General features: G+C 37.6%; 1 protein-coding gene and 5 gene segments (V, D, J or C); 3 read left to right on the forward strand and 3 right to left on the reverse strand.

The window, feature by feature from the left end:
- The first annotated feature begins 2,789 nt into the window (after window positions 1-2,789).
- LOC116315886 lies at window positions 2,790-3,428 on the forward strand. The segment is given in 2 exon segments: window positions 2,790-2,855; window positions 2,998-3,428. Coding segments are annotated over 2 exon segments (360 nt in total).
- A 274-nt stretch (window positions 3,429-3,702) lies between these two features.
- On the reverse strand, window positions 3,703-5,615 carry LOC120434972. The segment is given in 3 exon segments: window positions 3,703-4,219; window positions 4,876-4,980; window positions 5,558-5,615. Coding segments are annotated over 3 exon segments (486 nt in total).
- Window positions 5,616-13,354: 7,739 nt separating this feature from the next.
- Window positions 13,355-14,635, reverse strand: LOC116315903 (the record flags this gene model as incomplete). The annotated part of the segment is given in 2 exon segments: window positions 13,355-13,876; window positions 14,515-14,635. Coding segments are annotated over 2 exon segments (444 nt in total), but the record flags the coding sequence as incomplete, so codon positions are not given.
- Window positions 14,636-15,079: 444 nt separating this feature from the next.
- LOC116316092 lies at window positions 15,080-15,767 on the forward strand. The segment is given in 2 exon segments: window positions 15,080-15,260; window positions 15,353-15,767. Coding segments are annotated over 2 exon segments (387 nt in total).
- A 3,118-nt stretch (window positions 15,768-18,885) lies between these two features.
- Window positions 18,886-22,251, reverse strand: LOC120434871. The gene is made up of 7 exons (XM_039603410.1): window positions 22,104-22,251; window positions 21,582-21,903; window positions 21,108-21,338; window positions 20,820-20,943; window positions 20,598-20,703; window positions 20,109-20,500; window positions 18,886-19,999 (listed from the first exon to the last, which is right to left on the reverse strand). Exons 1-6 carry the CDS (start codon window positions 22,167-22,169, stop codon window positions 20,258-20,260), a joined length of 1,092 nt encoding a protein of 363 aa, XP_039459344.1. The 5' UTR covers window positions 22,170-22,251; the 3' UTR covers window positions 18,886-19,999; window positions 20,109-20,257.
- Window positions 22,252-25,368: 3,117 nt separating this feature from the next.
- Window positions 25,369-25,945, forward strand: LOC116315908. The segment is given in 2 exon segments: window positions 25,369-25,530; window positions 25,623-25,945. Coding segments are annotated over 2 exon segments (375 nt in total).
- The last annotated feature ends 252 nt before the right edge of the window (window positions 25,946-26,197 follow it).

Consider the following 26,197-nt stretch of genomic DNA (forward strand, 5'->3'; position numbering starts at 1 on the left):
AAAATAAAAACAATAAAGAAATAAATCCACAAACACTTTGTTTGACAATTAATGCTTGAAAATAACCAAAGCTTACTCTGAAATATCTTAATTGGAAAATACTAAAAAGATATGAATTAAATTTAAAAATATCTACATTTCTACATAAAATTAGATATTTGTAAAACTGAATGCGTTTCTAGGGAAGTTATTTGGCAGACTGTGAGATCAACTTTGTTTCATAAATAATGAAAATGATCAACAACAATCACCGGACTTGATCAAATATCTTTTCAAAATTTTATAAAATGTTTTGCAAATGTCCAAAAAGTTGATTCTCTTGATTTGGACGTAGCGTTTTGTGGGAGAAACGTTTCGTCACTCATCCAAATGCAAATGGTCGTAGTTGTGAAAAGTAAACATTTCTCCCTCAGTCAGACTGCAGAGACACTGAGCTGTTACAGCAGGAACTGACTGCAGCTGCTGAAGAGGAAGCAAAACAGTTCAGTGAAGACAAAGCTGACACAAAGTCATGTTCTGCACACATTTCCTGAAAAGAAAATTAAAAGTTGGCTGTAGGAACGGCATTGGTCAGCTGGTGAGTTGTGCCAAATTTCCTCCACGCATGATGTCTGGGATTCAGGCTAAAGCGTTCTTTATTTCATCAGACCAGAGAATTTTGTTTCTCGTGGTCTGAGATTCCTTCAGGTGCCTTTTTCTGGGGAATCACTATCATCGTGTTATTGGCCAGCTTCACGTCTAAGGCCCTGATGTCAGAAAGAGTCATGGTGGTTTCAGTTCTTCAATATTTGGGAGAATGGAGGCCACTGTGCTCTTTGAGATGTTCAATGCTGCAGAAATTTTTCTGTACCCTTCCTCAGAATGAGACTGTAACGTACAAAATGTGGAAAAAAAGGTTTTGACCTCCTAGGTGAAGAACTGAACACAAAAGAAAGGTGTTCACAGTAAGTCACTGCAAAGACAGTAAACAGAAGTGTGAACAAGGAAAAAAAAACCCACAATGAAAACATGACAAAACATACAAAGTATAAAATAACCACAAAAAGCCCACAATTATATAAAAATTGCAAAATGGCATAAAACTATATAAGGAAATGCAAATAGGCAAACAAGCCAAATTATGGAACCGCACTATAAAGAAATACAGCAAATGCAAAAGGCACAAAATAACAAGCGAGACACAGTCACACAAAACATGTTCAAACAGAAATTAATTTTTTAAAATTAAAATTGATCAGAAGGAAAAAAATGTGCCCTGCATGGATGTGCAGTCTGTCTTTTGGATCCATGTATCAGAGTCAATTTTATGTGTATTCTCTTATTTTGACATAAGAGGGCACTATTTGTAAAGCAGCAATGTACAATATCCACACGGACTCCATTGGTGCAGATGTGTGCTCACTGACCCATGCATTAATTTGAATATCTGTCATGCACCCTGGATGCAAAATAGTTTTCTATAGTTTTAGTATCATACAGAAATTATTGTCCTTCTGTAAAATGACAATTTTTAATGTTTTGCTGGGTGGACAGCTGTCTATAAGTCTATAAGGCCGTCTCTCTGAGCTGTACAGCCAGCACAGAAATCTGTAATTACCTCAACTCAGAACTGACAAAATAAGTTAGTGTCAGTTTGGTTTGTTTGTTGTTTCAGCAGAATCAGATCTATGACTGAATTAACACTAACAATCAGTGGAGTTCAGGCTGAAGATCTAGATTATTACTGTGTTGAAACATATGTGTGAGAACAAGCACATTGGTATAGTTAAAACTATTATCAAATTAAACAGGTTAGGGATTGATGTGCTGCAGCGATGATCTCTTGCAGGAGATTAGAGACAGCACTCCAGAATACTGATTTTTTTTTTGGATTAGATTAGTTTCATAACATAGACAGAGACCTGACTTTAAAATTAAACATGCAGTAACATATACAACCTGCTAGATTAGGAGTCAGTATGTTAAAGAAAAACACGTTTTACCTCACAGTCTTAAGATCTGGTCTTTTTGAGCTTCAATAATTATTATCTAATGAGTTTACAATCAAACAGCTCTGTGAGGGTTGAGCAAAATGCCAACATCATCATGTTAATGCAATAATAATGCAGTCATTTTCAGGAACTCAAAATGAATCTGAAACTGAAGATTGTGTTATAAAAAAATATAAAATATTGAAATATGTTACTCAATCTTTCTCAGTAAAATTTGGGGTCATCAAAGTAACGGCAATACAGTCTTTAAGAAAAAAAATAGCTGTGTGCAAGAAATTAGAGGACAAGTCATAACATCATTGGAGAAAAGAGAGGGTTTTTTGTTTTGTTTTTTTTGTAGAAAAGATGTACCTGATATCTGTACATGGTTCAAAATATCAAATACCTGAGTTATGGGTTTTACTATGGAGCATAAACCCCCTTTCTCAGAGTTTTAGAGAGCTGTACAGGACTAAACTATTTAGAGAATTGAATAATGTTAGACCAGGTTGCTATTCATTCCTTTAAACCACTATTCATATATTTCTTTATTTCAAAATAAAGTTCAGTTTGTCAGAATAATCAAAATCAATCAGTGTCTTTAGTGTCAGATGTATGACAGTAGGGGAACCATGCAGCTGTTAATGAGACAAATATAATGAAAAGTTTTAATGACCCTCTCCTCACATGAACTCTGTGTTTTCTGTTTCATTGGGAGAGGTGGGTGGTTTCCTCCTACAGTGTGTTTTGCACACTTTCATGCATCACTGCTCCTCACAGTTTAAGTTCTGCTGTCACACATGCTCTCATGCACTTCCACTGAAAACTGAGTCAGGATGGTGTTTCCAGTGTTGGTGGTTCTTTTGTTAGGCTTTCTGAGTCAGGGTGAGAGATACAAAAAACTAACAATAATATTTCAGGAGAATGTTATTTGGTGAAATTTACTCGGCTCGTTTTATATGTACATTCATTCTGAAGTTTTTGGTGAATAAAAATACATTTTTAAATGTTTTTCCTTTCATTTCAGAGTCATTTGCCAATAATTTTCTGACTCAGACTGATGAAGCCAAGTCTGTCAGTCTTGGTGGGACTGTGACCATCAGCGCCACAGGAAGTTCAAATATTGGTGGTGATCTCAGTTGGTACCTTCAGAAAACAGGAGAGACCCCCAAACTTCTTATATACAGAGCATCAACTCGCACCTCAGGAGCTCCGTCTCGATTCAGTGGCAGTAGATCTGGTTCTCAGTACACTTTAACCATCAGTGGTGTTCAGGCTGAAGATGCTGGAGATTATTACTGTCTGGGCTTCCATGGTAGTGGAATGTTCACACAGTGATTTATAGCTGTACAAAAACCTCCTTCAGTCTGGCTGAAGGCTGCAGGTGCAGAGTGACAGACTGCAATAACTGATCAACTCACCGCCACAAAAGCAAAAACACAATGAATCTAAACAAAACTGAAGAAATACTCATCTTTGTTTATAAAAAAAATTACTTAAATATATCTCAATGAACAAAACATCATGTGCAGGTCTGTCAGGTGCCCTGATAGAAACTAATATGTATAAAGAAATATTTCTGTATTTTTTATATTTACATACATAAAATAAAAAAACTTACTGCACTTCAAAATGTATAAATATCTAAGAGAAATATGGATGTTTGATCAAGTATTTATATGCAAAGTAATGGAAAAACAATTACACAAAAGTGATTTTTCATAAGCTGCGATTTTATTTTGTGATATAGACTTGTTTTTTCTTTCTTACAGCATGGTTTTAAAGCACAATATAATATGAATAACTGATGAATTCTGCATTTAGATTAATCGAGAGTAAAACATCTGCAGAAATATCGCAACAGAGGAGACATGTAGCTTCATCAAGATATAAAACGCTTCACAGGCATGAAATATTGTTGAAGCTCTACTCTGAGCAGTGGTCAGGGTCCAGGGTTTGAGTGACGGGGCTCTGTCCACTCAGACTGGCCTCACAGCTCACTGAGCCCGCCTTCCTCCACTGGTCTGCAGAGAGGCTCAGGGTGCTGCTCCAGCTGTAGCGGCCGTCTGTCCCCAAGACCTCCAGGCTGGTTGAGACCCCTGAGGATGTGCTGGTGCCCCCCACCTTCCAGCCCAAATTCCAGTTTGAGGGGAAGCCCCCGGTGGCCAAACACACCACAGTGGCACTACTCTGTTTGTCTTCCTCTTTGGATGGAGGGAGGACAGTGAGGGTGGGCCTCACCACACCCGCTGGCAAAGAAAAGGTTGAAGATAATCCAAAAAATTGAAAACATAGCAATAAATACATTGTCAGTGATTATTGATCAAATCTTTCTTTTTTTTTTTTTTATAATGTATTACAGTTAATAATTCAACCCTATCATCATTTTCTTGTTTGAAACATTTTTTTCTTCTTTGAGCGCAAAGCTAAAGCACTCATGAGAATACAGTTAAAACTTCACATCTGTTTCTTTCACTTCCTATAAACTTATATTAAAATTGATCAACCATGAACACAAAATTGACCTAAATATACTGACAAAATTATTTTTTTCTAAAAGAAATCCACAAAGAATTATTCAATATTTTTTTCATTTTAAAATTCATAAGTAAAAACAAATTTTAAATCAAAGTGAGCTAAAACTTCACAATCACAACTTTTAAAATCTTAACCACATAATATTTAAAGAAGCAAAATTAACCAAGAAGAATATGAAAAATTGTTTTTCTGTAAGTTCAGTTCTTTCAAAGACTGAATGAGTATTGATTTAAGAAAAGTTTCTTCCCAAATTGTGAGATCAACTTAATAATAATCACTGAATTTGATCACAGTTCTGTTTAGTAGACTTTTAAAAATTCTTATTAAATACTATGTTTTTAAAAAATGACAAATTTCTGGTACTTACAGCCAACGATGAGTTTGGTTCCTCCACCAAAAGTGTACCACAGTGATACAAACTCATTAAGTGGCCGTACAAAAACCTCCTGCACTCTGAACAAACCTCTAACCACTGAAAATGAACCTTTTTTCATGTAAAACATCAAAGTACACCTTATTGAATACAGAAGATGATTTAACTAAAGTGACTTAATATTATTCAATTATTTAAATTATGATTATCATAATTGTATTTTTATTATTAAGAACTGAAAGACAACACTTAATTTTCACATTACACATTAAAAAACAACAACACACGTATACAAAACTGTTTAAAACAGCAAAGAGAAACGCTTCAAGAAATATGAATTCTGAAACTATGACAAAATAATAAAGACAGTTTTACAGGTATATTGTATTTGTTGATACCAAAATCAAAAGTAAGCATACAAACCAGAGTGCCATTTTAATCCAGGTGTTAAAAATGCATAAATATGTTTCCAATATATTTTTCTCTATTCCATAAAATCATTAAAGTTCTTAGTTCAAAACAATTTTTCTTTTGATTTTGTGCCCCACAAAGTTTCCTTCAGTGTGTTGAGAGCAGAGAAATAATTTCCATAGAGAGGAGGCTTTGCATCATCAGCTGATCCTCCAGAGAACTGAGAAGGTTTATAGTCCTGTGAGTTCAACACTGCAGGACTCACATCTGTCAGTCAACACAGCAGAAAGCACAACCACCATGACTCTCATCACCATCCTCATCTGGACGCTGACCTGCTGCTGTTTTACAGGTTCATTCACTCAGCAACATTTCAAACATGATGTGCTGCTTTTTCTCTCATTGATTTCTGCTGATAAATGAATGATTTGTTTTTGTCTGCAGGATGCAGCGGTCAGGTGACTGTGACTCAACCTCCAGTACTAACGTCTACTCCTGGATCCACTGTCACTCTGACCTGTAGGACCAGCCCAGCTGTTCACAGATGGTCTGGTGGTGAGGAGAGTATGTTTTGGTATCAACAGAAATCTGGACAGACTCCAAAGCTCCTAATATATTATGCAACAACACTTGAGTCAGGAACACCATCTCGATTTAGTGGCAGTGGAAGGAGCTCTGACTTCTCTATGACCATCAGTGGAGTTCAGGCTGAAGATGCAGCAGTTTACTACTGTCAGAGTTTCCATGAAATAAACAGTGCTTATGTGTTCACGCGGTGATTTGTAGTTGTACAAAAACCTCCCTCAGTCAGACTGCAGAGAAACTGAGCTGTTACAGCAGGAACTGACTGCAGCTGCTGAAAAAAAAGACACTGACACAGACCACTGAACACAGAGCTGACAGTAACCTCACCAAGCACTAAATACAGATTTACATCTGTATATGAGATATATTTTGGGGAGCATTTTTATGTATTATTTTAGGTTTAGTTTTTCATCATCCAATTTAAACAACACGTGACAAACAAAAAACAAAGTTTTTCAGATCATCAGGAGTCTTCACAGGACACTTTAGCTTGTTCCTGCTTTTCTTTCCCACAAGAAAACAGAAAAAAAGCTACTTTCCGTCATGGAAATAATGTTTTTTTTTTTCCCTAAATAAAGCTCAATGAGAAAAGGATCAACTTACACGTTATATGTACCTGTTCTGTTTCACAACAACAGATGTGTGTTCGCCTATATTTCAAATCAGTTCCATGTCTCTCTCTTATAATGTCTCTGGTGTAATGCAGGACTGAACCTAGCGGTGACCAAGGTTAGCATAAACTGTCCTACAGCAGGCCAACAGAATTCATCAGTGTGAAGTGAAACACAGCACTGCAAATTATCCAATATCTCATTGAAAAACTGACTGAAAAATAATAATAATATAATTATAATATATTAGAACCCTGCATATAAGCTTTGCATTTCTAGTTAAGCAGCCTTTGCCTTAGAAAAGAAATTCTCATCTCATCTTCAAACTAATTCTGTGTCAAATGACACAGAATTAGTTTGTGTTATATATATATCGATCTGGCTGAAACTCTGAATTTGAAATGAGCTGCAATTTCAAAAAAATGTACTCTGATTACACTCAATTTACTTCTAAAGTGAGAACCTAGATTTGATTACTCATTAATTAAGATGGCCTTTATTAGTCCCACAGGTGGGAAATTTGTTTTGTTACAGCAAAAGTGTAAAGTTATGTAGCAGAAATTAGAAAACACTGGAATGCAATAAAATAAAATAAAATAAAATAAAATACTATGTACAATAGAATAAAATAGTATAGAATAATATATACAATAGAATAAAATAGAAATACAAATACTATATACAACTGAGTAGGAAAATACAAAAACACAACTTCGTCAGAAGAAGAATTGCACATATAGCAGTCTTATTGCACATGTGTGGGTTTGTGTGTTTGATCAGCTGCAAAAGTCTTTATTGTAGAGTCTGACAGCAGTGGGGAGGAAAGACCTGCGAAATCTCTCCGTCCCACACCGTGGGTGCCGCAGCCTGCCACTGAAGGAGCTGCTCAGTGCCTTCACAGTCTCATGCATGGGGTGGGAGATGTTGTCCATCAGGGATGACAGCTTAGCCACCATTCTCCTGTCACTCACCACCTCCACTGGGTCCAGAGGGCCTCCCAGAACAGAGCTGGCCCTTCGGATCAGCCTGTTCAGTCTCTTCCTGTCCCCAGCAGAGATGCTGCCTCCCCAGCAGACCACACCATAAAAAATGGCTGAGGCCACCACAGAGTCATAGAAGGTCTTCAGGAGCGGGCCCTCCACTCCAAACGACCTGAATCTCTGCAGCAGGTACAGTCTGCTCTGCCCTTTCCTGTAGAGGGCGTCTGAGTTATGAGTCCAGTCCAGTTTGTTGTTCAGATGAACACCAAGGTACCTGTAGCTGTCCACAGCCGTGATGTCCATACCTTGGATGTTCAGTGGTTGCAGTGGAGGATGCTTGTGCCTGCGGAAGTCTACCACCAGCTCCTTGGTTTTACTGGCGTTGATCTGGAGGTAGTTCAGCTGGCACCAGTCCACAAAGTCCTGAGTCAGTCCTCTGTACTCCTTGTCGTCCCCATCAGTGATGAGGCCGACTATTGCAGAGTCATCAGAGAACTTCTGCAGGAAGCACTGGGTGGAGTTGTGGGAGAAGTCTGCAGTGTAGATGGTGAAGAGGAACGGAGCCAGAACCGTTCCCTGTGGGGCCCCCGTACTGCAGACGACCCTGTCCGACACACAGCCCTGAGTCCTCACATACTGTGGTCGGTCGGTGAGGTAGTCCAAAATCCAGGTAGTGAGGTGATGGTCCACTCCAGAGTTCTCCAGCTTGTCCTTCAGAACTTAAGCTGCTGGTTGTGACTGAAACTTTCTTAAAAATGTTATAATGCAACATAAAACATTCAGAGAAACTGGATATTTCTAATTGTCTGGATATCTTGGCAGTTTTAATTTAAACTGAAGAGTTCAATAAGACTAAGATTTGGAGATATATCAATTGATTTTTTGTGTGTTAGGCACGCGGGTGTAATGGAATTTCTTTCACTTATGTATTAATCACGTTATTGTAATGCCTTGGTGATTTTAACATGTCTGACACTCATACTTAAGACAAATGGTGGGGGTCTAGTTAGGAAGTTGGGGGAAGCAGACAACTCCACAGGAAGAGTCTTTTGTCTCTTCCAGGGAGTGGTGAATCTTAAGGTGTGAAACATCTGTGTACTGCCTTTTGTTCCTGGAGAAGGTATTTAAGTGAGAGCCACACTACTCTCAGTGAGACTCTGCTGACCCTGCCCCGTGGTCATGCAGGCTCTCCATCAAGCTTGGTTTTCTGTTCTGTGTGTGTTTTGATTAAAGAATGTTAGCTACCGCTCACCGCTCATCTGCAGGCTTTATTTAAGTGGAAAAACTTCCACAACACGGGTTAATGTATTGTACCATATGCTCCAATTATCGAGCCAATATATTTCGAAATAAGACAAAAATACTTAATAATATGGATCACTGCAAGCTTTATTGGTAAAAATATTAATTGGCAGTTAATAGGCACACTCACATCCAGCTTCTACATATGTCACTATCTAAGTTGCTGTTATCAAATAATTTCATCTACAAACTTTCAAACTCATATTGATCAGAGCAGCAGGGATGTATCTCCTGCTTCCCAACACTAAGCTCCTGTCCTGGACTTCAGCAGCCCCTCTAGCCCTCACACCGGTTCTTGCGGAAGGACTTGGCCTGCCAGTAGTCATGATGGTTCACCCTGCAGGAGAACACCTCTGCATTCATCCAGTTCTCTTGGCTCAGCATCACGGTGCTGCTGCTGCTGTAGCGACTACTCTTCTCTTCTTCTAAGCTGTTCAGGACCCCCTCTGTCACCTCTGTGCCATCTACTTCCCATCTCACTTCAGCTCCCTGAGGAGAGTAGCCGGTCAGCAGGCAGGCCAGTGTGACTGGGCCTCCAGATATATCTGGATATATCCAACATGGTGTCAAACATTTCAGTGAAATTCCTCATATCATATTTTCAGCGACAGAAAGCTGAGTATTACACAGTTATGATACATGACAGAGATTAACAGCATTGTGGATTAACTGTGTGCATCACATTGTGATCAGACTGAGGAGAGGAGGTTAATAAAACTGTGTTTTCACACTCAATTAAAATCTGTGTAAAAGTTACAATAATAGTAAATGTCTTGTTGTTACAGTTATATTCTTGATGAAAAACAAACAGAGCTGGACTTTGTCATCTGTTTGTTTCACTTCCTTTTTACTACATTAGACTGATAAGCTATTAACTTAGAGATGAAACTGTTAATCTGCAAATAAATAAAAGATCTTTAAGGCAATAATACTTTGATCGTGCTGACTGTTTGTATAAATAACTAAAATTCCTTTTGCTATATTTTCAATCTCAGATTTTGTGAAAATCTGACCCCTGTTCCTGATGAGCACATGGTTGGTCCTGCTGAGCAGGCATTTTGTTCTCAGAATCCTCAGCCACGCCTTTTGCCCAGACAGGAAACAGCCACCGCCCAAAACCAGGTAACTCAAAGAAAGAGAAACATATTTAATATAACAGAAAACATTTTTAGAAAAACCACACAATGCTATTATGCACACGCCTCATAATATCAGTGTTAGGTTTAAATAAATTGATTAATGAATTATATTAATGAGGAAAACTGCAAAACAAACTAATAAAGTGAACAAATGGATGGATTTACCCATTTATTATTTGTTTTCACTCTTATTTATTTATTTTGGGTAATCTTTTTTTTTTTAACTTATTCATGTATCATGTTTGGCATGCCAAGTGTACAGCACTTTGTGTTCAGCTGTGTTGTTCTTAAAGTGCTATATAAATAAACTGCTTGCTTGCTTGTACATGTGGCTGATGCCATCACAACCAGTGATGGCGCATGATCTTGTTGTTTATTGGATACAATTCAAACATAACTGATTTTTGTTACTGAAATTAAATGTCTAAACTGTGTGAAGCACCTGACCCCCCCAGCCTCAATATTTTTAATAAAGTAACATATTTTAATTTCCAGGATCAGATGCCAGTTCATCTGTGACTCAGTCTCCTGTATTTAAGGCTGCTGCTTTGGGACAGATGGTCTCTCTGAGCTGTACAGCCAGTCAAGGAGTTGATGATGATCTCAGCTGCTATCTACAGAAACCTGGACAGCCTCCCAAACTGCTGTTTTACGAAATCAGCAGCCGTGAATCTGATACTCCGAGTCATTTCAGCAGCAGTGGATCTGAGCCTGAGTTCACTCTGACAATCAATGGAGTTCAGGCTGCAGATGCAGGAGATTACTACTGTATGGGAGTGTATGAAGGCCCAGTGTTCACACAGTCGTACAAACACCTCCCTCAGTTACTATTTGCAGTGTTGCAGCTGTGAGCTTCTGATACAGACTCTGACATGCATCACTGGTTCACTGAGTCCACTTTCAGAGGTGGAAACTAAAATATTTATTCATTCCTGATCACATTATTAATAAGATGATGTGACACTGTTTAGAATCTGTAACATATTATGCTTATCTCACTACATTTTGTATTACTTCTAATTTCCTGTGCATAATAAGTTAACATAAAAATAATTTTGTTTGTACAATACATTTTAAAACATAAAGTTATAAGGTGCTTCACATTTTAAATAAAATATAGTTATATGTAATAAGTTTTCATATCACAACATATCACACATAAATACATATTTAGATACAAGTAACTGGTGACAACAAAGGCCAAAATTAAAAAGCTACATAATCAGGATAACTTAAACAAGCAGAAAATGCATAAAAATGTATTTGTTACAGCCTCAAAAGACTTAAAACAGAAACAGATCAGATGATTGGAGAGACTGACTGCAATAACAAGCTGGTAGCAGTGGTGGTGCATAAACAGGGGCCTGACCATGAAAGGCTTTAAATTTAATTAATAACATTTTAAAATTTATTCTATATTTTGTTGGAAGCCCTCAAAGGGAGGCAAGAAAACATCCACAGAAAATACAACTATTGAACCCAGACCCTGTCCACAGTTTTTACTTAAATAAAAATCATCTACTTTGATTTGAATTAGACAATGATTTGGTTTCATGTATCAAAATCTGTCCTGCACCAGTCCAACAGAGTTCATCAGTGTAAACTGCATTTACTGTCTAATAAAAAGTTTGAGTAAAGTGGAATATGTATCATTCAATTTGCTTTCAAAAACATTTTGGAATATGAAAAACCCAGATAACTAACTACATTTTCTTATTACTATTGTTATAAAGAATTACTCATCTCATCTTTCAACTTTTATATTTTCACCCCTGGTTGCAATGATGATTCATATTTTCTTTCTTATATTATTTAAAATTGTTTAATAAACCAAAACTCTCATTTGCTACCATTAAGATAAATAAACAAATAAATGACCAGAAGTTTCTTTCAGTTGATCTGCTAATTATAAAAGATCAATACATATTTGATTTGTCCCATTTTGTGTTTCTTTCTTTCTGTTTTGGATCTTTCATGTGTTGGTAAATAGGTTAACCTACAGTACACTACACTCCAGTTAGTGTATAGCTACTATATTTAAAAAATAATCCATATTTGATAGCTGAACATGAGACAGTTATGATACATGAGAGAGATTAACAGGCCTGTGGATTAACTGTATTATGGTACTGTGATGAAATGGGAGGAATTGAGAAGTGAGAGGATATAAGACTTTACCAAAGTATAACTAATGAGTAAATGTGTCGCTACATTTATTTTCTTATTATAAAAATTAAATGTGTAAAATTTATCATCGGTTCGTTTCACTTCTTTTTCATCACATTAAAATGAAGAAATGTAAACTCATCCATTAAAGTGCATCTGTATGAAAGCAAATTAATTTAGTCAACAACATAAAATGGTATATCCCACACGGTGAGTGTCAAAAAACTTAACATATCAAAATATCTCATATTATATTTTCAGTGTCAGACAGCTGGGCATTAGACAGTTATGTTACATGACAGAGGTTAGCAGCACTGTGGATTAAATGTGTGCACGACACTGTGATCAAACTGAGGAGAGAAGGTGATAAAGATGAAAATGTAAGGTTTTAACAAATGTTACTAAATTGTATTTTCACAGTCAGTTAAAAATCTAAATCTGTTATGATGATACAGAGATACTGGATTTTATCTGTCATGGTCCTGGATCGTTGACTCAATATTTTGGGCAACGCAGTAAGGATATAATATAAACCAGAGTACTGCGGTCTCACACCAGAGGAGTCATTGTACCTGTTTCTGGGATTAGCTGTCTCCCTGCCACCCAGTTCACCCAACAGTTTGTCCCATTAACTAAATGCAAGTGGTTATCTCCGGCGAGCTAATAAAACTGTGTTTCCCACTTTTGAGGTGGCAGGAATTAAAACTGAGTTTCCTGTTTCTGAGCAGGCTAACTATTAAACTGTGCTGCCTAATATTAAAACTGTTTTTTTCTTGTCAACCAGTTAAAAATAAATCTGGGTTTTCTGCTGGTAAGCTGCCTGAAAATAAAATTTATGTTGCTAAAAAAATAAAATAAAACTGTGATTAATCCCATAATTGCAAAGACTGTTTCAATCTTCAGAGACCGAATCATGGCCATTAAGCCTGTTGAGGCTGACACAGATATTGGATTTGATGTTGCCAAAGCTGTTCTGGATGATGAAGAATTTTGTTTAAGACTGAGTTCAGTGTTCTCGCATGTGATCAGTCTGAACCTTTTCATTGTGTACCACCACCTGTTTGCAGAACAGCCTAACTAGTTAACAAAGAGATTGTATTTAGTTTCCCTGAAAAAACACCTGCAGAAATGGCTGCTCCAGTTGGAGCCTCCTGGAGACTGGGTTTTTTGTGGGTTTTTCCAAAGACTGTGGTGCTTCTGAAGACTGATACGGGTTTGATAAAGCATTTATATTTAATAAAGTATTGTGAAAAGGACCAAAGAAAAGTGATTTTTCTTAAGCTGTGATTTTATTTTGTGATTTAGACTTTTTTTACAGCACGGTTTTAAAGAACAACATGGAGAATATTAGCTGATCAAATTAGCATGCACATCAATAGAAAGTCAAATGTTTGCAGAAATATTGCAAGAAAAAAAAACATGTAGCTTCATCAAACTATAAAACACATCATATGCAGGCAGGAAGTGTTGCTGAAGCTCTACTCTGAGCACTGGTCAGGGTCCAGGGTTTGAGTGACGGGGCTCTGTCCACTCAGACTGGCCTCACAGCTCACTGAGCCCGCCTTCCTCCACTGGTCTGCAGAGAGGCTCAGGGTGCTGCTCCAGCTGTAGCGGCCGTCTGTCCCCAAGACCTCCAGGCTGGTTGAAACCCCTGAGGATGTGCTGGTGCCCCCCACCTTCCAGCCCAAATTCCAGTTTGAGGGGAATCCCCCGGTGGCCAAACACACCACAGTGGCACTACTCTGTTTGTCTTCCTCTTTGGATGGAGGGAGGACAGTGAGGGTGGGCCTCACCACACCCGCTGGCAGAGAAAAGGTTGACGATAACCGAAAAAAGACATACAAATGTACAAACATCTGAATAAATATATTGTCAATGATTACTTTTTTTAATCACGTGTTACAGTAAATAACACAACCCTGTGATAATTTTCTTATTTGAAACTGACAAAGCTAAAGCACTCATGAGAATACAGTTAAAACTTCACATCTGTTTCTTTCACTTCCTTTAAACTGAAATTAAAATTGATCAACCATGAACACAAACTTGATCTAAATATACTGAGTTAATTTCTTTTTTCTAACAGAAGTCCACAAAACACGATTCAATATTTGTTTTTATTTCAAAATTCATGAGTAAAAATACATTTTAAATCAAAGTCAGCTAAAACCTACAATCACAACTACAACAAATATTGTAACCGGATAATATTTAAATGAGCAAAAATAACCAAAAAGAACATTAAAAATTGTTTTCTGTAAGTTCAGTTCTTTCAAAAACTGAGTTGGAATGAGTATTGATTTAAGAAAAGTTTCTTCCAAAATTGTGACATCAACTTAATAATAATCACTGAATTTGATCACAGTTCTGTTTAGTAGACTTTAAAAAATGCTTATTAAATACTACGTTTTTAATAAATGACAAATTTCTGGTACTTACAGCCAACGATGAGTTTGGTTCCTCCACCAAAAGTGCACCACAGTGATACAAACTCATTAAGTGGCCGTACAAAAACCTCCTGCACTCTGAACAAACCTCTAACCACTGAAAATGAACCTTTTTTTCATGTAAAACATCACAGTACACCTTATTAAATACAGAAGATGATTTAACTAACATGACTTAGTATTATTTAATGAATTTAAATCATGATTATCATATCTGTAATTTTAGTATTAAGAATTGAAAGACTAAACTTAATTTTCACAATACACATATTCATTTTAAAAAACACAAACAAAACTGTTTTAACACAGCAACCAGAAAGGCTTCAAAAAATAATGAATTATGAGACTATAAAAATATAACTAACAACTTCACTTATATATCAAAAGTTAAGCATACAAACCAGAGTACCATTTTAATCCAGGCGATACAAATACGTAAATATGTTTCCAATATATTTTCATCTATTCCATAAAATCATTAATGGTACTAATCGAAACAATTTTTCTTTTGATTTTGTGTCACAAAGTTTCCTTCAGTCTGTTGAGAGCAGAGAAATCATTTCCATAGAGAGGAGGCTTTGCATCATCAGCTGATCCTCCAGAGAACTGAGAAGGTTTATAGTCCTGTGAGTTCAACACTGCAGGACTCACATCTGTCAGTCAACACAGCAGAAAGCACAACCACCATGACTCTCATCACCATCCTCATCTGGACGCTGACCTGCTGCTGTTTTACAGGTTCATTCACTCAGCAACATTTCAAACATGATGTGCTGCTTTTTCTCTCATTGATTTCTGCTGATAAATGAATGATTTGTTTTTGTCTGCAGGATGCAGCGGTCAGGTGACTGTGACTCAACCTCCAGTACTGACATCTACTTCTGGATCCACTGTCACTCTGACCTGTAGGACCAGCCAAGCTGTTGCCAGAGGTCCTGATGGTGATGAGGGTCTGTTTTGGTATCAACAGAAATCTGGACAGGCTCCAAAGCCTCTAATAAAATTTGCAAAAACGCTACTGTCAGGAACACCATCTCGATTTAGTGGCAGTGGAAGCAGCTCTGACTTCTCTATGACCATCAGTGGAGTTCAGGCTGAAGATGCAGCAGTTTACTACTGTAAGAGTGTCCATGCAATAAACAGTGCTCCAGTGATCACACAGTGATTTGTAGTCGTACAAAAACCTCCCTCAGTCAGACTGCAGAGACACTGAGCTGTTACAGCAGGAACTGACTGCAGCTACTGAAGAGGAAGAGACTTTGAGACAGACCAGTGAACACAGAGCTGACAGTAACCTCACCAAGCACTAAATTCAACAATAAATTGAGATATTAAATGTCTACTGGGGGCTTTTAGAAGAAGGATTTTTTTGTTTACGTTACATTACTTGACCGTTATCACATAAAGAGTTGTTTCTGTAAACAGATGAATCATAAATGTTTATATTTATATTCATGTTAAGCTTCGTAATCATGATAAAAAATACCCAAATCTGTTTTAAGATTTTTATCGCTGTATGTTGCCACATTTATCATAAATATAAAACAGATTTATCACTTACTGATGTGTGCCATAAACCTATGCATATGGATCAGTATTTAAGATTTAACTCCTATCATCCACTAGAGCATAAACTGGGTCTCATCAGGACGCTACAACACTGAGCGAACACCATCCCCACAGACACAGCAGCCAGGGAAGCAGAAGAACATCACATCAAGAAGGCTCTGAGTAAATGTGGTTATCCCAGCTGGACATTTGTCAAAGCTGGGAAGACGCCAAAAGAAAGCTTCAGCCGATCCAGGAGAGAAGGACAACCGCCGCCTAAGCGAAAACCAGTAGTGATCCCGTACGTGTCAGGAGTATCCGAGCAGTTGAGACGCATTTTTTCTAAACACCGGGTCTCTGTGGCTTTTGAAACCCCAAAACACACTGTGCCAAAAATTGGTCCACCCCAAGGATCGGGTCCCCCGACACAAACAGAGTAACACAATGTACGCTGTTAAGTGCCGGGAGGATTGTCAGGATTTATACATCGGGGAAACCAAACAACCTCTGGCGAAGCAGATGACACAACACAGAAGAGCTACCTCATCAGGCCAGGACTCTGCAGTCTATTTACACCTACAGGCCAGTGGACACTCGTTCAATGATGAGGATGTACACATTCTGGACAGGGAGCAACGCTGGTTTGAGCGCAGAGTCAACAAGGCCATTTACGTGAAAAGGGAAAGACCATCTCTGAATCGAAGAGGCTGCAATCACAGCATTCCCCAACTCTCTGTGAATGGTCCTCATGGCCATTGATCAGTGGTCTTTGATCAATGGTCATGAGAATTTGCATATTAATTGTCAGAAACTGACCTTGAGCATTCATCAAGACGTTTTTACTTGATCATTGGCAAACTAATGAATCTACAGTTGGAATCTTTTAATTTCATTTAATTTATATCTGAAACACCAAAGATAATGTTACTCATCTCATTAAAGTTTTATTTTGAGTAATAATCATACTATTACTAATTATGGATATCCATACCCACCAGCTAAGTTACATATCACTCTCTAAGTTGATGTTGCCAACACTGTGCAGCAGTGTTATTTGTTCAAACCTTATAACACATATTGCTAAGAGTAGCAGGTTGCTTGTCTCACACTGGACTCCTGTACTGGGCTTCCAGTACACCATTTGTCATCACTGGGGGAGCACAGAGTCCTGCTGGAGGTGAGAGCAGAGACAAATGAGGACCCTGTTAGTTCAGCTTAGAATAAACAATGGAAATAGATCTGAGGTTTGTCCACCTCTCTCCAAAACTTATAAATAAATAATTTTAAAGAAAAGGTTTAGACAGAATGAAAAAATGAAAATTTCATTTGCATTATTCCCGTAATTTGTGCTGTTTAAGCGGTTTTGTAGAAGAGCAGATTAGAAGGTGTCTATAATGTATTTCTGCTCATCTCATCTAAACTAAAGAGCAGCATTGCTGAGTCACAGAAAGCTTCTTGGAGGAGGAGAGAGCAGAGACACATGAGGAGCCTGTTGTGTCAGTTTAGAGTAAAAATGGAAACAAATCAAACATTTTGCCTAGTTGCCTAGAAGTTGTTGACAAGTTGCGGTTATCACAACAATCACATGACTGACTATCATTACTGTCTGTGACATGAATGTAACACAATGTTAAAAGCAGTGAGCTGTTGACTTATTTTGGTGTTAGGTTTTGGTAGACATCATCTATTTATATCATTATATTTTTCATTTTTTCATGTATTTTCATCTTTAAAAAACAACTATTTATTTTTATATTATTCCAGCATCCTAATAGATAAAATTAATGATGATAAAATTAGATGAATAAATAAATAATTATTTTTATGCCTTACCAGAGTCATCAAGCAGAAACACAATGAATGAAAGAAATTAAATCAAGTCATGGATTTTAGATGCAGCATTTACTTGAATTTAAAAAATCTATTATTGTGTTTAAGTACATGATTATGGTTAATGAAGCCCAGTTGATATAATTTTCATATTATTGGATTTAATTAAATGTTTTACTTTACATATTTTTACCATTACCAGCAAAAACAGTCTAATGTAGAGTGTGATGATGTATTTTATTATTTAGATTTTTTCAGTGTTGATATATAAACTATAAAAATCTACAGACCACATACAATCTAACTATGTAACTTATGTAGGTATGTGTTCATGAATAAATTTAACAAACCCGGTAAAAGATGTTTTCCAAATATGCAGTTGTTTTTTTAAAGTTGCAAAACCTGCACTGTGTACAAAGGAATGGAAGGGAAATGAAAAGTGACCTCACAGTTGACATAGTAGACATCATCTATTATAAATAAATTTTTCATATTTAATTTATTTTCATATTAATAAGAAAAAAGTTCTGATACTTGAGAGTAAATGTCTTGTTGCTGCAGTTATATTCTTGATACATTTGGGTACTTATAATGACTGATGAGTTTGGTTCTGTCACGGCTGGGGAGCAGTCGTGTGGAGTATTGAAAAAAGGATGCAAAATGCAGGTACTGGCTGGGGTGCGAGTGAGTGTTTATTTACAGCGGTGATAAGGTGACAAAAACAGGAAGACCAGAGTGGGGAGTAAACAAACCTAAACAGGGAAAAGTAAAGAACAAAACTTAAACCAGACACTCACAGGAGGACGAGCAAAATGCACAAAGAGAGATGACAGAGAGACGCAGAATGAATACTGGGTAACATAGAATAATGCAGACTGACATGGAATTAAACAGACAACGCGACAGAGAGCACAGGAAAACACAGGGCTTAAATACACAGGGGAGTAATCAGGCAATGGGCAACAGGAGGGAGACACAGCTGGGAGAAATTAGGCTAACGAGACAGGGGAGAGGTAAAACTGAACACACTGACATGAGACATGAACTTTCAGAATAAAACAGGAAACTAACAGACACAGAGAACCAGACAGGACACTGAACTTGACAGGCAGGCTCATGAGCAGACACAGTAACACCATGGACAGACAGAGGGAACACAGGCAGGCATGAAACAAAAACACTAACACATAGCAAACCTAAACAAAAGACAAAACAGAATAAACAAGAACATAGAATAATATAAAGAAACACAAAACACAGAGTCCTCAGACTGAGGACCATGACAGGTTCCTCCAAGAAAAGTCCACCACAAGGATTCAAAGTCATTAAGTGGCCGCACAAACACCTGCTGGACCCTGAAGCTAACATTTTACAACCTCTGTGTTGAAAAAAACTGTTTACCACCAAATCATTTTCATTTCTTTTCAAAATGTTTCTATAATAATTCTTAATATTTATTTAAGAGTTCTTTATGTTATAAAAATGACTTTGAATCCTGATAAAAATACAAAATCATGGGTTAAAAATGAAAACAAGAGAACTAAGAATGTATTGATATTTGTTGACAGAAAAACAGAAACTGTATATGTGCCAACCAAAGTGCCGTTTTAATTCAGATGAAAAAAAAGTGATTCATTTTCCATTGTTCATTCAGGATCTTAAAAATGCGTTAATAATAATGTAATAATAATAACAATGTAATAATATTCATGTAAATCTAAATAATATTGTCCTTCAGAGAAATAGTTTGTAGTCCTGAAGATGGAGAAGTTTACTCCTGCAGAGCGACTGGGACTGTCTGTGGTCATGATGGTTGAACCTCCAACCATTTCCCCAGCTTAGCCTCAGAGTGCTGCTGCTACTGTAGCAGCTGCTCTTCTCCTCTGTACTCGTCAGGACTTGCATTGTCACATCTGGGGATCCGAGGTCCTGCTGGAGAGGAGAGCTTAGTCTGGATGCTGACCTGCTGCCTGTAATTATTAGCCTTTTTCAAGCTCTTCTCCACAGGACGCCTGTCTTTTTCAGGGACAATCTTCATCCACAAATTCATAAAGTCCTTGTGAAGGGCCAGTTTCTTGATGATTGTTTGCCCATGGTACCTGTGGAAGATTACAGTTCTCATTAATTTTCATTAATTATGTAAACTCACAGAAAATAAAACAAGACTCGTGCATTAATGCACTTCCAAACCCTTTTAAAAGTACCCACCTGGCTTCAGGTGCAGCATCCCCTGCCATTCTAGAGGCAGCAATTAGAAAGCGTTCAGTGAAGCTTCCTGCTTTCAGGATGACGGCTGCTGCAAGTTTGTCAGCCAGCTGGTGCAGGTGTTGAGCATCCTCTTCTCCTCTTCTCTCCTCTTACTTCAGTCCTGTGTTAAACAGAGCGCTCAGAATCCGTCCATGGCTGCAATTTTCCACCATGGCATCAAGCGCCAGTTTGACCTCCTGATGAATAAAGTTGTTGTTGGTCTGTGCAAGCTTCAGCAATAGAACTCGGCCTGTTGTTTCAACTTCTGGGTCCATTGTTTTCTGGAGCTGAATGTAGAGCTCATCGATGGTATGTATGGCCTCACAGGCTACTGCTGAGCGTTGGTTTTTCACCTAAAATGTGAGTGAAGATCATCAGTTGAGGCTGTAGTATGCACTTGAAGGGAAAGTAACTGCATGAAACACATATAAGAAACAAAGTGTGCAATACCTCCTCAATGAGGACCAGACACACTTCATGCAGTTTAGTCTTCAGGATGTCCGAGTGGTGCTTTGCCAGAGACTGAATAGTTTGCAACCCCTGTCTTCTCTTTATCCTGTATTTACACGACACAACATTGAACATGACTTCAGGAACACCACAAATAACACAGCCACATTATGCAGCACTGTTTCTGTGCAGTATTTAATGTCACCTTGCTACGTTTCTTACCAGTCGTCTGAAGACAGCAGATTAAAGCTGTGGGACAGGCTCTCTACAGGTGTAGCTAGAGGTGGGAGTTTGACCCTGCCCTCTCTTGGATTATTCCGACTGCACTGACTGTCTGCTTTCTTGTCTGATAATCAACGAGGTTAGTAAAAAGAAACTGTAATTTCTTCTAATTCAAAGCATTGTACATGATGCAGTGATTAACTGTTCATAAAAATCTTTTAAAAAAATTCCTTAAATTAAAGTCTGAGTACTCAGCATCTTCTATAGTTACTGAGGAAAACCACTTACCGTCTATAGGGACGACTTTTGCACGGCGCAGCAACGTCCCAGGCCGAGGTCCTCGTTTATGTGCTTTGGGAACTGTTGGACACAAAGGCTTTACTGCAGCAAAGGTTTTGGTTGGTACTGTGTGTCCAGGTGAGGTTACAATCCCATCCTGGAAATGCTGCAGTTTTTCCAAAATGGGCCCAAGTTTGTCTTTTGCTGTCACAACTCTTATTCCACGAATGACCTTCGTGTCTGTTTAGACAAAAAACAAGTAAATAACTACAAATTGACATCTTAGTCAAAAAACAACAATAAACATTTTTCTTCCTGCTTTGTCTTTTTTTTTTTTTTTTCAAAAAAGCACATTAGAAAATTAATGGATAACAAGAATATGTATAATTTAGCATTAAAATAGATAATCTACAGTGTAAAATTTTAAAATCTCAACTAACAGCAGGTGTAACCACTAAAGAAAAGCATCACCATTCAACTGACCTGCTCCTGAATGTTTAGTAGAGAAAACAGGCAATTGTGAAGCTGCTTGAGGAGGTGGAGGAACTGGAGTGACCGGTGTCATCTCAACAGGACTATGAATGAGAGGAATGGCCCTCAGATCACTGGGTGTGTGTGTGTCTGCAGAGCTGAGGCTACACAGATTTCTTTCAAGGTCCTCCTCCTCCAAAAAAGGGTCCTCCAAAATGGGACTTAAGTTCCACCTTCTCTGGACTCTCTGTGGAGAGTCTGTGCATCGCTTAGGTAAAGGTGGGAGTCGCACAGAATAATCTCTGGGTTTCTGTGTGATATGCAATGTGTCTGCCTGTTGAAAGAATACATTTGTCTTACTGCTTTGAGATTTGTGAAAGTCCAGGATCCTGGACTGTGGTGAAGCGCTGACAGTTGCTCTGTCTACAGTGACTTACAGTTGACTGTGCAAAGGAGCAAAATATAACACATCTCTCAGAAACGTTGACATTTGAACAGCAGAGAAATCAAGAATGAGTATGTTTAGTTACTTACATCTCCACCTGTGCGGTTTCTCTGGATCAAATCCCGAAATCGATGGACAACGTTATTTTCAGGCATGACTGAGAAAAACAGTGAACAAAATGTTTAGAAATAGAAAGTTTGTGATTGCTGAAGAATGCTTTCTCAGTGTGTGAGTGACAACTTCTAACTCAGCTGCTCAGTAAATCACTGTTATGATGATGTCATATGGAACTCACAGAGCATTCTGTGCATTGTTTGAAAATATTCATATATATACACTATTTTGTGTTTTTACAAAAATATCAGACATGTCTTTTTTTTTGTTTGCCTGTCCCATTTGGTTCTTTAGCCGTCAGAATTGTTGTCTGAAGGCCAACAAGGATACCCAATGGATTTACTTTACCAAGTGGATCATCACGGCCTTGCCGTATTGGTCCATTTGATCGACCTTTGTCGTTATTGTTTATTTTATTTTATTTTCAGTTGTTACAGACGGGACAGACATGACTAGGGGATAGGAAAGGGAGAAAGAAGATGAAGGAAAAGAAAAACAGAGGGGAAGAGGGACAGTGAGAAAGGGCACTTAAAAAGAGAAAGAGAGAAAACAAACAAACAAACAAAAAAAACTCCTGGATCACCTGTTGAGAGAAAATGAAGAGAAAACAAGCAAAAAAAAAAGAGCAAAATAATGAACACAACACCATCGCATTTATCTAGCTAAGTGTAAACAGCAGTAAATACTAAATATTGAATGTTGTGGTGCAGCACGCAGGACCGACAGCGCACAATGTGCTTTGAGGTAGCAGCCAAGAAAGGTGTAGTTTATGTCTATGGACAGTGAACACCCGTGTGCACACCTGTGTGGATCAGCGCACTTGTATTCAAAAGGTTTCCCCATGTAACGGTCTGCTAGATGGTGTAGGGAGCCATAGCCCCGTCCCCCAGGGAAATATCAGACATGTCTAAATCAAAGGTAGCTTATGATCTTTAACTATGATTTTTAATCAACAAATTTAAATAGACCATCTGAAGCTAGATAACACTATACTGATAAATTCATATAAAACAGCAAAAAGGAGATAAAAGCACTGTCATAAATAGAGAAATAAGTACAGTAAATAAATAAATACAGTTTAAAATTTAAAAAAGATTACAGAAAGAAACGTGTGCCATTTGATACAACTTATAGCAGTTTGGACAAAGCTGTTTCTTTAAGCTTCGCCTGCATTTAGGGGCCGCAAAACTTTGTCCCAAAGGAAGAAGCTGAAATCCTCCAATAAGGAGTGGGAGTCATTTAAAGTAGAGTTACTCATCCTCTACAACTGCTTAGTATTCAAGGACTCTATGTTAAGCTGCTCTAACATGGTTCAGTACCTTCAGAAACTCCCCAAATTTCTTATATACTGAAAATTAAAGCTCTTCTCAGGAACCTTATCACAGTTCAGTAGAAGTAGATCTGGTTCTCAGTCTTTAACCATCAGTGGGTTTCAGTCTGAAGATGTTGGAGATTATTACTATTTGGGCTGTCGTTGTAGTCCAGTGTTTACACAGTGATTTATAGCAGTACAAGAACCTCCTTCAGTCTGGTTAAAGGCTGCAGGTGCAGCGTGCTGGACTGTGATGAGAATAACTGATCCACTAACACAAGAATCATCAACCACAAACACACTGAATAAAAATAAAACTGAAGAAGTATACAACTGTGTTTATAGTGATTCAACCTTTATATTTATCATTAAATATTAGCAAAAGTTGATGAGCACGTCTTTTTTTAAGTGCAATGACAGAAACTGTTTATGTATTTAATTACTTTCATAAATTGCATTTTTTATAAAAGTTATAAATTGTGATAGATATAGAATAAAAGGTTAAAACATTAGTGATTTTTCATGAACTGGGATTTTATTTTGTGATGCAGACTTGTTTTTTATAGCATGATTTCAAAGCACAACATGAACAAGCAAATGAAATCTGCATGCATAACAACAGAGAGTCAAATGTTTGCAGAAAAATATGAACAAACAAAACATGTAGCTTCATCAAGCACATCATATGCAGGCAGGAAGTGTTGTTGAAGTTCTACTCTGAGCAGTGGTCAGGGTCCAGAGTTTGAGTGACGGGGCTCTGTCCACTCAGACTGGCTTCACAGCTCACTGAGCCCGCCTTCCTCCACTGGTCTGCAGAGAGGCTCAGGGTGCTGCTGCAGCTGTAGCGACAGTCTATCCCCAAGACGTCCAGGCTTATTGAAAGCCCTGGGGATGCTCTGTTTGTTTTCCTCTTTGGATGGAGGGAGGACAGTGAGGGTGGGCCTCAACACACCCACTGGAGGAGCAAGAGGGGAGAAGGGCAACCACAGACATAAGAATGAAAGCAGGAAAAAAATACCTACATGGTCTTTAATCATTGTTGACTGTTGATTATTATTATTTCTATAAAGTTTTACAGTCAATAACTCATCTATGTGATAATTTTCAATGTTACACTCACAGAGTTGAAACACTCATGTACAGTTTAAACTTTGTCATCTGCTTCTTTCACTTCCTTTAAACTACAAGTACAATCAATCATCCATGAACTCAAAGCTGGTCTGTGTTTACTGACACTTTGTTGTTTTTGGAAAAATCCATAAATTAATGTCTGAAAAAAGTTATTTTCAAAACAGAAACAATAAAGAAATAGATCAACAAACACTATATTTCACAATTAAAGCTTGAAAATAACCAAACCTGAAATATCATAACTGGAAAATACTTAAAATATATTCATTAACATTTCAGAGAACCTTAAAAATGAAAAGGGAACAAAATATTTTTTGTTTTTTTTTAACATAAATTCTGATATTTGTAAAACTGAATGAGTTTTCATCTTAGGGAAGTTATTTCGCAGACTGTGAGATGTTTAAGGCTTTTTCTTGATTTGATCTATTACCAATTGAAAGACAAGGGCAGACACAGAATAAAGTTATATTTAAAAAAACAAAAGAAGAAAAACAAAGAAACTGGAAAATGCTTCTAAAGCATGAATTATGAGATTTTGGCAATAGAACAGCTATAGAAATGTAATCTCTGTATGAAGTATGAAGTAAGCTTACCAACCAAAGTGCTCTTTTGATCCAGATATTTAAAATGCTGAATAATATTTTCTTAATATTTTACTCTATTCCATAAAAAGTCAGTGGTATCATTCAAGTTTAATGTATAATGGTATTAGTTCAAACAATTTTTCTTTTGATTTTGTGCCACAAAGTTTCGTTCAGTGTGTTGAGAGCAGAGAAATGATTTCCATAGAGAGGAGGCTTTGCATCATCAGCTGATCCTCCAGAGAACTGAGAAGGTTTATAGTCCTGTGAGTTCAACACTGCAGGACTCACATCTGTCAGTCAACACAGCAGAAAGCACAACCACCATGACTCTCATCACCATCCTCATCTGGACGCTGACCTGCTGCTGTTTTACAGGTTCATTCACTCAGCAACATTTCAAACATGATGTGCTGCTTTTTCTCTCATTGATTTCTGCTGATAAATGAATGATTTGTTTTTGTCTGCAGGATGCAGCGGTCAGGTGACTGTGACTCAACCTCCAGTAGAGACATCTACTCCTGGAAACACTGTCACTCTGACCTGTAGGACCAGCCGAGCTGTTTACAGATATTCTAATGGTGATGCCATGTACTGGTATCAACAGAAATCTGGACAGGCTCCAAAGCTCCTAATAAAATTTGCAAAAACACTTGAGTCAGGAACACCAACTCGATTTAGTGGCAGTGGAAGCAGCTCTGACTTCTCTATGACCATCAGTGGAGTTCAGGCTGAAGATGCAGCAGTTTACTACTGTCAGAGTTACCACAGTGGTAACGTGTTCACACAGTGATTTGTAGTCGTACAAAAACCTCCCTCAGTCAGACTGTAGAGACACTGAGCTGTTACAGCAGGAACTGACTGCAGCTGTTGGAAAAAAGACACTGACACAGACCACTGAACACAGAGCTGACAGTAACCTCACCAAGCACTAAATACAGATTTACATCTGTATATAAGATGTATTCTGGGGAGCATTTTTATTTATTATTTTAGTTTTAGTTTTTCAGCATCCTATTTATACAACACATGTGACAAACAAAAA

The sequence above is a fragment of the Oreochromis aureus genome, linkage group 19, assembly GCF_013358895.1.
Source record: "Oreochromis aureus strain Israel breed Guangdong linkage group 19, ZZ_aureus, whole genome shotgun sequence".
Classification (NCBI taxonomy): domain Eukaryota; kingdom Metazoa; phylum Chordata; class Actinopteri; order Cichliformes; family Cichlidae; genus Oreochromis; species Oreochromis aureus.